At 41.6% G+C, this 12,880-nt stretch overlaps 1 protein-coding gene across 1 annotated transcript; it reads right to left on the bottom strand.

The window, feature by feature from the left end:
- Positions 1-8,046: 8,046 nt before the first annotated feature.
- LOC126488060 (chondroitin sulfate synthase 1-like) lies at positions 8,047-10,862 on the bottom strand. Its single transcript, XM_050121256.1, is given in 4 exon segments — positions 8,047-8,433; positions 8,435-9,290; positions 9,292-10,176; positions 10,178-10,862. Coding segments are annotated over 4 exon segments (2,388 nt in total). The 5' UTR covers positions 10,438-10,862.
- Positions 10,863-12,880: the final 2,018 nt, after the last annotated feature.

Below are 12,880 nucleotides of genomic sequence, written 5' to 3'. Positions count from 1 at the left end.
GACAATCTTGTCTGCTTCCAATTTCTAGGTGGATGTATGTATGTTTTTCTTTCGGTTCACCTTATTACTTAGCTTCTCTAGGATCATGAACTATAGGCTCAATGTCCTTTGTTTACGGCTAGAATCCACTAATGAGTGAGTACATACCATACTCATATTTTTGGGTCTGGGTTATCTCACTCAGGATAGTATTTTCTACTTCCATCCACTTGCATATAAAATTCAAGATGTCATTGCTTTTTACCACTGAGTAGTATAGTACTCTAACGTGTAGATGTGCCACACTTTCTTTATCCATTCTTCCACTGAGGAGCATCTAGGTTGTTTCAGGTTCTGGCTATTACAAGCAATGCCGCTATGAACACAGTTGAACAACTGCTTTTGTAGTATGCTTGGGCATCTTTTGGGAAAATTGCTGGATCCTGAGGTAGGTTGACTCTGAATCTTATGAGAAACCAACATACTGATTTCCAAAGTGGTTGCTAAAGTTTTCATTCCCATGAGCAATGGTTGAGTGTTCTCTTTATTCCATATCCTCTCCAGCATAAGCTATCATTGGTGTTTTTTATTTTAGCCATTCTGACAGGTGTAAGATGGTATCTCATAGTTGTTTTGATTTTCATTTACCTGATAGATAAGGAAGTTGAACATGTCCTTAAGTATCTTTTGTTCTCCTGCTGAGAATTCTCTGTTTAGTTCAGTACCCTATTTTTTAATTGGGTTATTCAGAATTTTAATGTCTAGTTTCTTGAGTTCTTTATATATTTTGGAGATCAGTCCTTTGTCTGATGTGGAGTTCTTGAAGATAGTTTCCAAATCAGTAGGTTGCCTTTTTGTCTTATTGACTGTGTCCTTTGCTTTACAGAAGCTTCTCAGTTTCAGGAGATCCCAATTATTCGTTGTTGCTCTTATTGTCTGTGCTACTGGGGTTATACATAAGAAGTGGTCTCCTGTGCCCATGCATTGCAAGATACTTCCCACTTTCTCTTCTATCAGGTTCAGTGTGGTTGGGTTTATATTGAGGTCTTTAATCCATTTGGACTTGAGTTTTGTGCATAGTGACAGATACGGATGAATTTTATTCTTCTACAGGTTGACATCCAGTTATGTCAGCACCATTTGTTAAAGATGCTTTCTTTCTCCCATTGTATAATTTTAGCTTCTTTGTCAAAAATCGGGTGCTCATAAGTGTATGAATTAATATCCAGGACTTCAATTAGATTACATTGGTCAACAACTTTGTTTTTATGCCAATACCAAGCTGTTAACATTACTGTAGCTCTGTAATAGAGTTTGAAGTCTGGGATGGTAATGCCTCTGGAAAATTTTTTTATTGTATAGGATTGTTTTGGCTATCCTGGGTTTTATGTTTTTCCATATAAAGTTGATTATTGTCCTCTCAAGGTCTGTGAAGAATTGTATTGGGATTTTGATGGGAATTGCATTGAATCTATAGATTTCTTTTGGTAGGATTGCCATTTTTACCATGTTGATCCTCCCAATCCAAGAGCATGGGAGATCTTTCCATTTTTTGGTATCTTCTTCAATTTCTATCTTCAAAGACTTAAAGCTCTTGTCAAATAGGTCCTTCACTTCCTTAGTTAGTGTTACCCCAAGATATTTTATATTATTTGTGGCTATTGTGAAAGGGATGTTTCTCTGATTTCCCGCTCAGCTTCTTTATCCTTTGTGTATAGGAGGGCTACTGATTTTTTTTGAGTTGATATTGTATCTTGACACATCACTGAAGGTATTTATCATCTGTAGGAGTTCTCTGGTAGAGTTTTGGGGTCACTTATGTACACAATCATATCATCTGCAAATAATGAAATTTGACTTTTTTTCTTTCCAATTTGAATCCCCTTGATCTCCTTAGGTTGTTTTATTTTTATTGGTAGAACTTCAAGTACTACGTTGAAAACATGTGGAGAGAGTGGACAGCCTTGTCTTGTGCCTGATTTTAGTGGAATCACTTTGAGTTTCTATCCATTTCATTTGATGTTAGCTGTCAGCTTGCTGTATATTGCTTTTATTATATTTATATATGATCCTTGTATCCCTAATCTCTCCAATACCTTTATCGTAAAGGGGTATTCAATTTTGTCAAATGCTTTTTTGGCATCTAATGAAATGATTATATGTTTTTTTTTCTTTCAGTTTACTTATATGATGGATTACATTCATAGACTTTTGTATGTTGAACCAGTCCTGCATCTCTGGGATCAAGTCTACTTGATCATAATGGATGATTTTTTTTTATGTGTTCTTGGATTTGGTTTGCCAGTATTTTGTTGAGAATTTTCGCATTGATGTTCATGAGTGAGATTGGTCTGTAATTCTCTTTTTTGGTTAAGTTTTTTTATTTATTTATTTTTATTGAAAAATTCCCGCCTCCTCCCCGCCTCCCATTTCCCTCCCCCTCCCCCCACTCCTTTCCCCCTCTCCCGACTCTTCTCCCCCCCCACTCCATTACCCCTCCCTCTCCAGTCTGAAGAGCAGTCCTGATTTTCTACCCTGTGGGAAGTCCAAGGTCCTCCTCATTCCATCCAGGTCCAGGAAGGTGAACATTCAAACCGGCTAGGCTCCCAAAAAGCCAGTACATGCAGTAAAATCAAAATCCAGTGTCATTATCATTGGCTTCTCAGTCCACCCTCATTGTCAGCCACATTCAGAGAGTCCGGTTTGATCACATACTCGTTCAGTCCCAGTCCAGCAGGCCTTGGTGAGCTCCCAATAGATCAGCTCTACTGTCACAGCGGGTGGGTGCACCATCCTGACTTCCTTGCTCATGTTCTCCCTCCTTCTGCTCCTCATTTGTACCTTAGGAGCTCAGTCTGGTGCTCCAATGTGGATCTCTGTCTCTATCTCCATCCATTGTAAAAGATGTTTTACAAGGAACTTGAAAAGCTACTGCTAATTTCTGTGTTCTTTGATACATGGCTTTCAAATGTAACCTTTTGATGAGATACATAAATGTCAGAGCCATCTCTGACAGGAATCAGCAGGGGGTAGCTGGGAGGGACCACAAGGTTAAAAGAAATGGCAGCTTGAGAGAAAAGAAGACAGAAAACACAGGATAGTCCAAGGACCACCCACCTCCATCCAGGTCTAGTAAGGTGAGCATCCACGAAACTGCCTAGGCTCCCACGAAACCAATAGGTACAGTAGGATCAAAAACCCATTGCCATTGTTCTTGAGATCTCAGTAGTCCTCATTGTCCACTATGTTCAGCGAGACCGGTTTTAACCCAGGCTTTTTCAGACCCAGGCCAGCTGGCCTTGGTGAGTTCCCGATAGAACATCCCCATTGTCTCAGTGTATGGGTGCACCCCTCGCTGTCCTGAGTTCCTTGCTTGTGCTCTCTCTCCTTCTGCTCCTGTTTTGGACCTTGAGATTTCAGTTCGGTGCTCCATTGTGGGTCTCTGTCTCTATCTCCTTTCATCGCCTGATGAAGGTTATGGGGGAGGGGGAGGGAGAGGGGAGGCGGCGGTGGGGAAGAGACAGAAATCTTTAATAAATAAATAAATTTAAAAAAAAAAAGAAAACACAGGATAGGCTGGGAGATCTGAAGGCAAATACCAACCAACCCCAAGTTTAGTTCAGAGCCTGTTTATATACTAATTATAGTCAAAAGTCAGAACAAAGAGCCGGACAATCCACTAACTGCATCTCTGGACACACCTTTGGGTGGAAGCTTAATCAGGTGCATTACCTCACACAAGAATCCAGATGGCAGCAAGCAGTTACTAACTCTAACTGGATGTGCCGTTCACCAGCCCAAATCTTAGCAGATAACATGTTCTTTTGAGCAGCGCTTTCTCACAGCCCTCAAGGATTCGGGCAGAGCAAGCAAGTTTGAACTCAAATGGCTTCTTTAAGTCAGAATTGAATCCAGATGGAAACTGAGTCAGACATGGGCTACCATACATAATGTATATAGGCTAGTCTACATATTTAAAGAATCCTGAAAATTATGCAAGTCATACTATGAGAAATAAAAAATCAAACTACTACCATTTATTTATCCAAATGTCCCCAAAATTCAAATTCCCTTAACTGTAGTAATACTATAATTTTTCTGTGGTTACTTATTTCTTACCTCACTTTTGGCTTTCATGATCTTAAGGTATTTATTATGTTTTAGCATCTTTTACAGTCAAGACATTATGATTATTATAATTTTAAAATTATTCCAGTCAACTGTCCATCTAACGTGATAACATTTTGACAACTGCTATATTCTAACACGTCAAACCACACAAAGATGAAATTCAGCACAAGAATTGATCTCAAAAAGACTCTTGATTACCTGAATTTCAGAATTAGTTCTGTCCTCAGTTCTTGAACACATAGAAATCAGTGACTCAGATTTGAAGAGATGTTTTTCAAGTAAAACACATAGAAAAATAAGTGAGTAGTGGTCAATTTTTTCTCAAATATTTAATTATTTTAACAGCAAATGGTGTTTCTATTGTTATTACATTTGGTTTATAACATTTGTTCAGTTGTTACTTTTTGCCTCTACTTCTCCTAATCTCTGCACTTGGCAAGGAAGTTTCACACATAGTTCCACATCAAATAATGTCAGTCAATATATTTGTAGAATCTGAAAGTCATTTGTTTTGAAAATTGTCTGCCCTGATGTTTGCACACAAATTACAATTGGTTGTTCACATATTCCTTCAATAATTTAAATAAAAATAATAGCTCCGAATAAGGAAAAAATGTCCTCGTTCTACTCTATTAACAAAGCACAAAACTGTATAACTAATAAATATTAACATTCGTTCTTCAGCATGGAAAATAACCACTAAAAGAAACCATCATATCCATTCATCGTAAAACAGCTAATGAAGTCACATAAAACATATGAAATCCTTGACCACTTAGGTTACAGGTGAACAAAAACAAAGGTGCACATGGAGGGCAGGAATGCAGTCCAAACACTGCAATGTAAATAACTCAGTTGTGCTTCCTACATGGTGCAGGTATATTGAAATCTACCATGCACTTAAAAGCCTTAGTATGTGGTCAGGTGATGGCAGAGACTTCTGGAAATGCAGAAGAGTCACTTGGACTTTCGCCTTTGTTTCCCTCTATATTCCTCCTATAGGATACCACTCCTTGTTCGCTCTTCAGCAGTCTTCAATGGTGCTGTCCAACTTTTAAATATTCATCCCAGGAAGGTGCAGATTTCTGAAAGTATAGGCTCAAAAAAAAAACTGAAAGGCAGCAAGGTCTCTGGTTCCAGCAAATAAGCTAAATGGAGGATCAGCAACATAGATCCCAAGTCTACACACGTTACTAATTTCTAACATTACATTGCTCCACATTCCAACCTGGAAACGATACATAAGACCTTGGCGAAGATACCGGGGAAATAAGCAGCTGCCCTGGATCACAGAGATTTTTCATTCGTCTCCTTCCAGTCTTTGGTACTGACCTTTCTCTAGCTCACACTCAGTGACACCGTATTCCTCTGTTCCATAAAAACTCGTGTGGCTCAAGTAAGTTTCAAAAGAAGAACCTGGATAGTTGTCTTTTCTATCAATTAAGCAAAAGGGCCTTCTTAGATTCTGAATTACTTTCAACCCTATCCAGTCCTAGATGATTTTCAACATCCTGTGTCCTATGTAAATGACTTTATTTGTCTTTTGTTTAATTCATCATGATGCCAAGCTCTTAGTCCTATGGACCTCCATGATGCTCCTTTTGAAATTGTCCTTCCACTGTTAAAGGCATCCAAATTGTCCACTGCTGGGCTCACTTTTAAATGCCGTTCTTGTCTTCTTTCACTTGGAACACTTCATCCATTCCCATATTCTCCTACTGAAACATTCGGTCCAATATGGTCCGTGAGGACGGGTCCACTAGTGAAGGCGCACATGTGAATCCAAACTGGACCATTTGTATTTCCACCTCCACAGAATACTGTTTTGAGCTTTGTGTTCTCCATCAGAACAACTATTTTCATAGAATGGTTAATCTAGGTTGCTGTACTCAAGATAGTTTATACTAAATTTCAAGGTTCCTGGAAAACTATGAAATTTTAAGATCTGGGATTCAATAGTGAAACAAGAAGCAACACCTGGCAAACAAAAAAATTAACTACACACCAGGAATCATGAAAAATAAATATACACTACAAGTTTTAAGATGCTTAATGTCACAGGGAAACAAAGACTTGATAAAAAGGAAAAAGTCTCCCTCTCTCATTCCAGTAGTTTGAAGAAAAAATAAAAATTATGCATAAGTCACTAACATCCTTTAAAAAGATGCTGAACATAATAAATAGAAATTGGTGTATGTGCACATGTACTACCGTTCCAATAAAGCGATTCCAAGACCTCTCGTGACTTGCACATTTCCAGTCTATGACACTGTGAAGACAGTTATGAGAAGTTTTCCCCTTCAATCATTGATAGCAGTAAAATATATTCATGTCACGTCTAACACCAACTTTCACAAGGGTAAGACAAACTATGGCATTATAGATAGCTTAGGAAAACTCTAACGCAGAGTTGAAACATAAGAAAAACTGTCTTTTTATGTGGGACTATCTCAATAGAGTCAGAGGAGGAAGAGAATGGACAGGATAACAGGATGTCATGAGCTGGGAACTGGCTAACTAAGGGATCATGGAATTAATCAAACTCTTTTTTTTTCAGTGTTTTACTTTCCAAATGTAATTCAATTCTTTAACTAACACAAAAATAATGAGACAAAATGGGTCTGCAAAGTACAATAGAAAAATACTGTCCACTGGTTTATTTGTTCAAATGTGCAATAGGCTATGTACAAATAAGCACATCTCCAACGATGGATATTAAAAATGGCAAATCTATCAACTGTTTGAGATCCAAATGAAAACAAATTATTAAGGCACGTTTGATCTGTGAGTTGAGAACAAACATTCTGGTGTAACACGAGAGTCATTTCACTTCTGTCCCCAAAACACATGAGCACCAAAATTATCAAAGAACACTTGATATTTAGCAAGATGGGAATGTACAAATTAAGGATGAGGAAAAGGTGTTTTCAAAAGGAAATCTTTGGAGATTGGTTTACCGCAAATAAAACATTCTAATCACACCCACGGTACACATAAATACTAGTAACTGACAAGTACTCAAAATGGAAGAGATCTAAACAATGGGTATTAAATAAATTAAAGGTACTTCAGATAAACAAGATAGAACAAAACAGTAATTAAAAAATGAAGCGAGCATCTCCCCCCACAACACAGGATCAAGAGAACAGAACCCCAACTTTGCCCCTCACGTTTTCATTAGGGGTTTGCTGTGTAGCTTGCATCCATTATGCTACTAACAGCCATTCTTTGTCACCCTAAATAATACTGTACCCTAAAGAGAAGGGGCAGGGCAGAGAAAATGCCAGGTCCACCTTGGGCTTCAGTGCCAGGTCTGCTTTGGCCAAGGAATTACAGGGGAGTGAGCCATAGCTGTGCTCTCCTCGGTCCCCCTCCCCGGCTAGTAAAGCCCAGGTGGCCACGGAGGGTGGAGCCCAGCCTGGGGCAGATGACCAATCTGGAAAGCTGTCCTGTAGACAGCGACAATACAGCTATTACCATGTCTGCTTACTTTGTGATTGGAACCAAAGATGTCTTTAAAAAAATTGTTTAAAAAAGGTAAAAAGGTAGAATTTGTGCAAAGTTAACAGTCACAACAAGCATTTACCAGAGTTACAGTGTGTGTGCCACAATAATACTTCTTAGGAATGTTCACGGTTTCTGCCATAGGACTACAGAGGAGGGAGGGGTTGTCTGGAAAAGAAATGTGTAAAACCAAAAACTCATTATGAAAGTTTTGTTCACCGGGTATGTTTCAAGTCAGGATTAAGCAAGATGTGTTCAAAGGCAAATATTAATCACATTTTTATTCAAAAAGCTTAATCTTAAAGGAGTCCTGTGTAAGAAAACCACTTGGAAAATATATCCTTGTACGGGCTTCAAAAAAACTCATCATACAGAAAAGTTTTTGAAAAATAAATTAGGCAATTAAAAATGTCCTTTCCATTGGGGCTGGAATCAGGCTGTCCTGGCAGAGCCGTTACTGCCGCTTTTGCTGTAACTGGGGTCATTCTTTTCCAGCCACATCTCGGCCATCTGCTGTGTGGACCCATACGTCGATGCTTTTGACCCCAAGCACATTTTATACTGTTTGGGATCCAGATTGGGGTCACAGAAGACAGGGTGGTGGATGTGGACGACTCCAACCTCCTGGCTCCTGAATATCTTCAACCCGGTCTGGACAACCTTGTTAAAGAGGTCCACATCCTCTAGACCCCAGCCTTGGATGGAGACGTCAAAGCCTCCCACTCTCACAAGATCTCCCTTATAAATACAAGTAATGCCAAACCCATAGTTTCTCCAGAAGCCGGTTTTTTGAGTAAAGGCAAAAAAAAAAAAAAAAAAAATGGTTGTCACTGGGAACCTTCCCACTATAAACAATCTTTGGATTGTACTGGCTAAAAATGATTGGGAAATAGATCTGCTGACCCAGCACTGTGTTTGCGCAACACCGTTGTAGGAATTCCACAGTAAATACCAGGTCAACATCACAGAAGAAGAGCAAAGAGTCATTATTAAACTGGGAAGATCCTACTTCTAGGGCCAGCGCTCTTGAAAACCCTCCGGACACAGGTAAAACCTGCATGTCAGCTTTAGGGTACTTGACTCGGTAATCTCTCATCAGTTCAACCTGTTTGGCCTTGTCGGGGTTGGAGTCAGAATTGAAGAGCAGAACTACGAGCTTGACGTTATGATTTGGAATGAGACATGTCTTCTCAAAGTTTCCCATGAACCTTGCAAACATGTCAAAGCGTCCAGACAAAGGGATCAGAATGTTTATCTTCTTTTCTTTGGGCTCTTTGTGCTCAATCTTGGACCCAGGTAGCTGGAAGGGAACGAGCTTCTTCAGGGAATTGGACAGGAAGGACAGTGACCCGGAGTCCTGGTTGATTCTGTCGGCCAGCTCCTGCGCATCCAGCTCCTCGTGCTCCACAAACTGGATCTTACTGAAGGTCTGCTGCAGGTACGCATGCCTCCTCACAGGGGCTGTCATCTTCTTCCCTTTGTGCTTCTTATACAGGAGCAGCAGGTCCAGGATGTACTCGGCCCCGTACATGGGGTTCACACGCCGGTAGCCATACTGGATCTCCTTAAAGTCGATGATGCGCCCTCAGGTCTTGGCGTTGGCGTTGATCATCTCCATCACCTGCATGACGATGTGGTCCAAGGCCTCCTTCTGTGCCGAGTCCATCCCTCTCCTGGCCGTCAGTGGCTGAATGTAAGTATTTTCCAGTCAGAAACTCCCACTCCAGGATCTCCTCTCGCTGGCGGGCTTGAAAGAGCATAAAGGAGGGAGGGACGCCCAGCTGGAGGTCTTCCTTGTGGACCTCTGTGCCGCTGTACTTGCTCATAAGGAAGATTTCCCAGTGCAACTGAATTGTGCGATGGCGCAGCTCGGCAATCTTGCGGCTGGGCATGTAACTGTGTAGCCTGCATTGGTAAGGTGAGTTTTTGTTGGGATGTAAAGTGATTGCTCGGTGAGTTTTACTGCTATGGAGATCTCTAATGTATCCTTTCTTGTTCTGTTCATAATTCTCGTAAAACAGCTGCTGTATCTCATATGACCAAACACACTGCACACCTGCAAATCTCCAAACACATCTTCCCACCTCTACATCCTCATGGGTGGTATACATTTCCCGGAGACATTTGCCAATGTGTGGTGCCATTCTCCGAAGCACCTCCCAGCTCAGAATCACACCAGGCCCTCCCATGCAAAAGTTCTCTCCAGGCTCAAGGGCCAGCTTCCCCATCTCTTCTGTGGTGCCCAGTCCCGTCTGCCCGAGAAAGAGGGGCTCACTGCTATTCAGACTCCTCAGAAAACTCTCCAGACGATCTCCTTTGATGTAAACGTCATCATCTGCTCTCATAAACCATTCGTATTTGTCCAAGTAGTGGCCATGCATGAACTTGAGCATCATGAAAGACTTCTTCTGGGGCGGATAGGGGTCATCCACACCCCGCAGGGGCACTATTGGAATAGGTATAGTTGTATCTGAGCCTTCGCTAGAGAAGAACTCAACTTTCCCAGGAATTGTCTTGGACCATGTTCTGTAGGCGGCCACGGCGCAGGTCTGTAGGTATCTTTCCCACGAAGAGAAAGTTCCTGTCACGCGAGACGCCCTCCGTGGCCGAGCTATGCGGCCAGAGCTGAGCCCCGCGCGCAGCGCCTCGTGCACCTCCGAGCGGCAGCGCCGACTGCCCTGGCCGGCATCCCTCGGGACTGGGACGCCGCCGCGGGCCCACACGCTTCAGCTCCCAGGCGCGGGGCAGGACAAGCCACGAGGCCAGCAAGAAGCCCAGCACGAAGCCCAGCACGAGCCCGAGCAGCGTGCTGAGCGAGGCCATGCCCGCGTCCCTCCGCCCGCCGCCCCTGCCTGCGGAGGCCAGCCTGCCCTAGGGCCACCAGGCCCGGCCAGGGCGAGGCCGCCGCGAGCCCGCCGCGCCCATCGCGGCTCCCGAGCCGCCCGCAGGCCTGGCGCCAGCGCTTTGTTCCGCGCGCCCGCCCGCACCTCCGCGACCTGCGCCTTTAAGAGGGGACCATGCCCCGCGCTTGCGGCCGGCGACTCCGACTCCGCGCGAGGCGACAGAGGCTCCTCCGGCTCGCGCCACCCCCCAGACACTCAACGTCACGCACCGCGTGTTTATGAAGCACTAATCAAACTCTTTAGATAATCTTTGCTAAAGAAGTAAGACACTTAGTCATAAGGATATAAATGCATTAAACTTATGATTATATTAATATATCATGTGCATTAATTGAGTTAAATGGAATCCAGTGGAAAACATTCAATAAATGCTAGCTTCTTTCCTCTCATTCTAATTATAATTTAACATTTATATTCAAAGACTTTAAATGTTTGTTTTATTGATTTTTTTTCTCTATTCTCCTCCCTTCCTCTCCCCTCCCCATCAACCATCTCCCACGATCCCCATGCTCTCAAGTTACTCATTGGTCAACATTGTTTGTCCTATCCAGAACCTGGAAACAACCTAAATGCCCCTCGACAGAAGAATGGGTAAAGAAAATGTAGTACATTTACACAATGGGGTACTACACAGCAGAAAAAAAAAAAAAAGATAATGACATCTTGAAATTTGCAGGCAAATGTATGGATCTAGAAAACATTATATTGAGTGAAATAACCCAGACCCAGAAAGGCAAATGCCATATATGTTCACTAATAAGTGGCTTTTAGACATAAAGCAAAGAAAACCAGCCTGCAATTCACAATCCCAGAGAACCTAGACAACAATGAGTACCCTACTAGAGGCATACATGGATCTAATCTACATGAGAAGTAAAAAAAGACTTTAAAATCTTACCCTGATAAAATGATGTACTCAGGCTCATTTCCTAAGACTGAATAAATAGTAAAATGTCCTATAAATATAATATTTATACATACAGAAACTTCTTGGGTAAATTAATAACAATGCTACTGGAATATACCAAATACATCAGGAACTCTTCATCTCTTTTGGAATCATTGATTAAAGAATAAAGGAAATTATTAGCATTTGATGCCATAAAGTATGTGACATGTACAGGGACAACGTTCCAATTAATAGCAAATAGGGCCATTGCCCGAACACTGCCTATCGTGAAGAAATAAGCAGCAAGGAGACTGGTTTTTCTGGAATAATGTTACTATGATCAATTTGAAGACAAAATAAATATTTTGTTATGATGCAACAAGTCTTCCCCAGATAAAAGGGTGCAATTTTTCAAGTAGGGATGAAAAATGTATCAGAGGGAGCATGAGCCAATTATCATTGTACCTTTACCCTTTCCTGAAACCTATCAGGACAATGTTTCTCCTAAAGACTTGCACGGTATCAGAAAAGAGAGGTCAGGCTACACTTCCTGGTCAACTTCAGGGGCGACTCTGCCCAATACCCCCTCTCTCTTCCTATCCCACCCAGCTTGCATCCACATCCCTCCCCCCTCCATCTGACTCCCTTCCCTCGTTGACCACATAACATCTCCCAGCCCAGCCTGTCCCGGTACCAGAAAAGACATCAGGCTTGCATCCACAACCCACCCAGAGTGGTCCTGAGGAGTTCCATCTGGACGCAAAAACTGGACCAAGACACCAGGCCTCTCCTGGCTCCGTTTGAACGAGGAGATGGGAAGGCGCCAATGCAAGACTTCCTCCAATAACCTGAAAGGCAACATGACTTCACCAGAATCAAGGGATCCCGAAATAAGAAGAATTGTACACCCTACTCCAGAAGAATTAGAAGAAATCGACTCAAAAGTGAATTATATGAAAATAATAGAAGACCTTAAGCAGGAGGTGAAAAACTGCCATAAACAATTAGAGATTACAAACAAAAAGGTAGAGGAAATGAATAAATCGCTTAAAGATACCCAAGAAAATCAAGAGAAACATGAAAAAGCAATCAGACAGGTACGGGAAGCAGTTCAAGACTTGAAGAATGAAATGGAAGTAATGAAGAAAACACAAACCGAGGGAAGATTGGAGATGGAAAATCTGGGTAAACGAACAGGAACTACAGAGACAAGTACTACCAACAGAATACAAGAGATAGAAGAAAGAATATCAGATACTGAAGATACCATAGAGAAAATAAACACACTGATCAAAGAAAACAGCAAAACCAACAAATTCTCATCACAAAACATTCAGGAAATATGGGACACAATAAAAAGACCAAACCTAAGAATAATTGGAGTAGAAGAAGGAGAAGAGGTGCAACTCAACGGCCCAGAAAATATATTTAATAAAATTATAGAAGAAAACTTTCCCAACCTAAAGAAAGATGT

Source organism: Alexandromys fortis, unplaced genomic scaffold (genome assembly GCF_014885135.2).
Source record: "Alexandromys fortis isolate MF-2015 unplaced genomic scaffold, M_Fortis_MF-2015_v1.1 scaffold_161, whole genome shotgun sequence".
NCBI classification, from domain to species: domain Eukaryota; kingdom Metazoa; phylum Chordata; class Mammalia; order Rodentia; family Cricetidae; genus Alexandromys; species Alexandromys fortis.
Note: the sequence above shows the minus strand (reverse complement) of the source record. Positions and strands in the feature narration are given on the sequence as shown.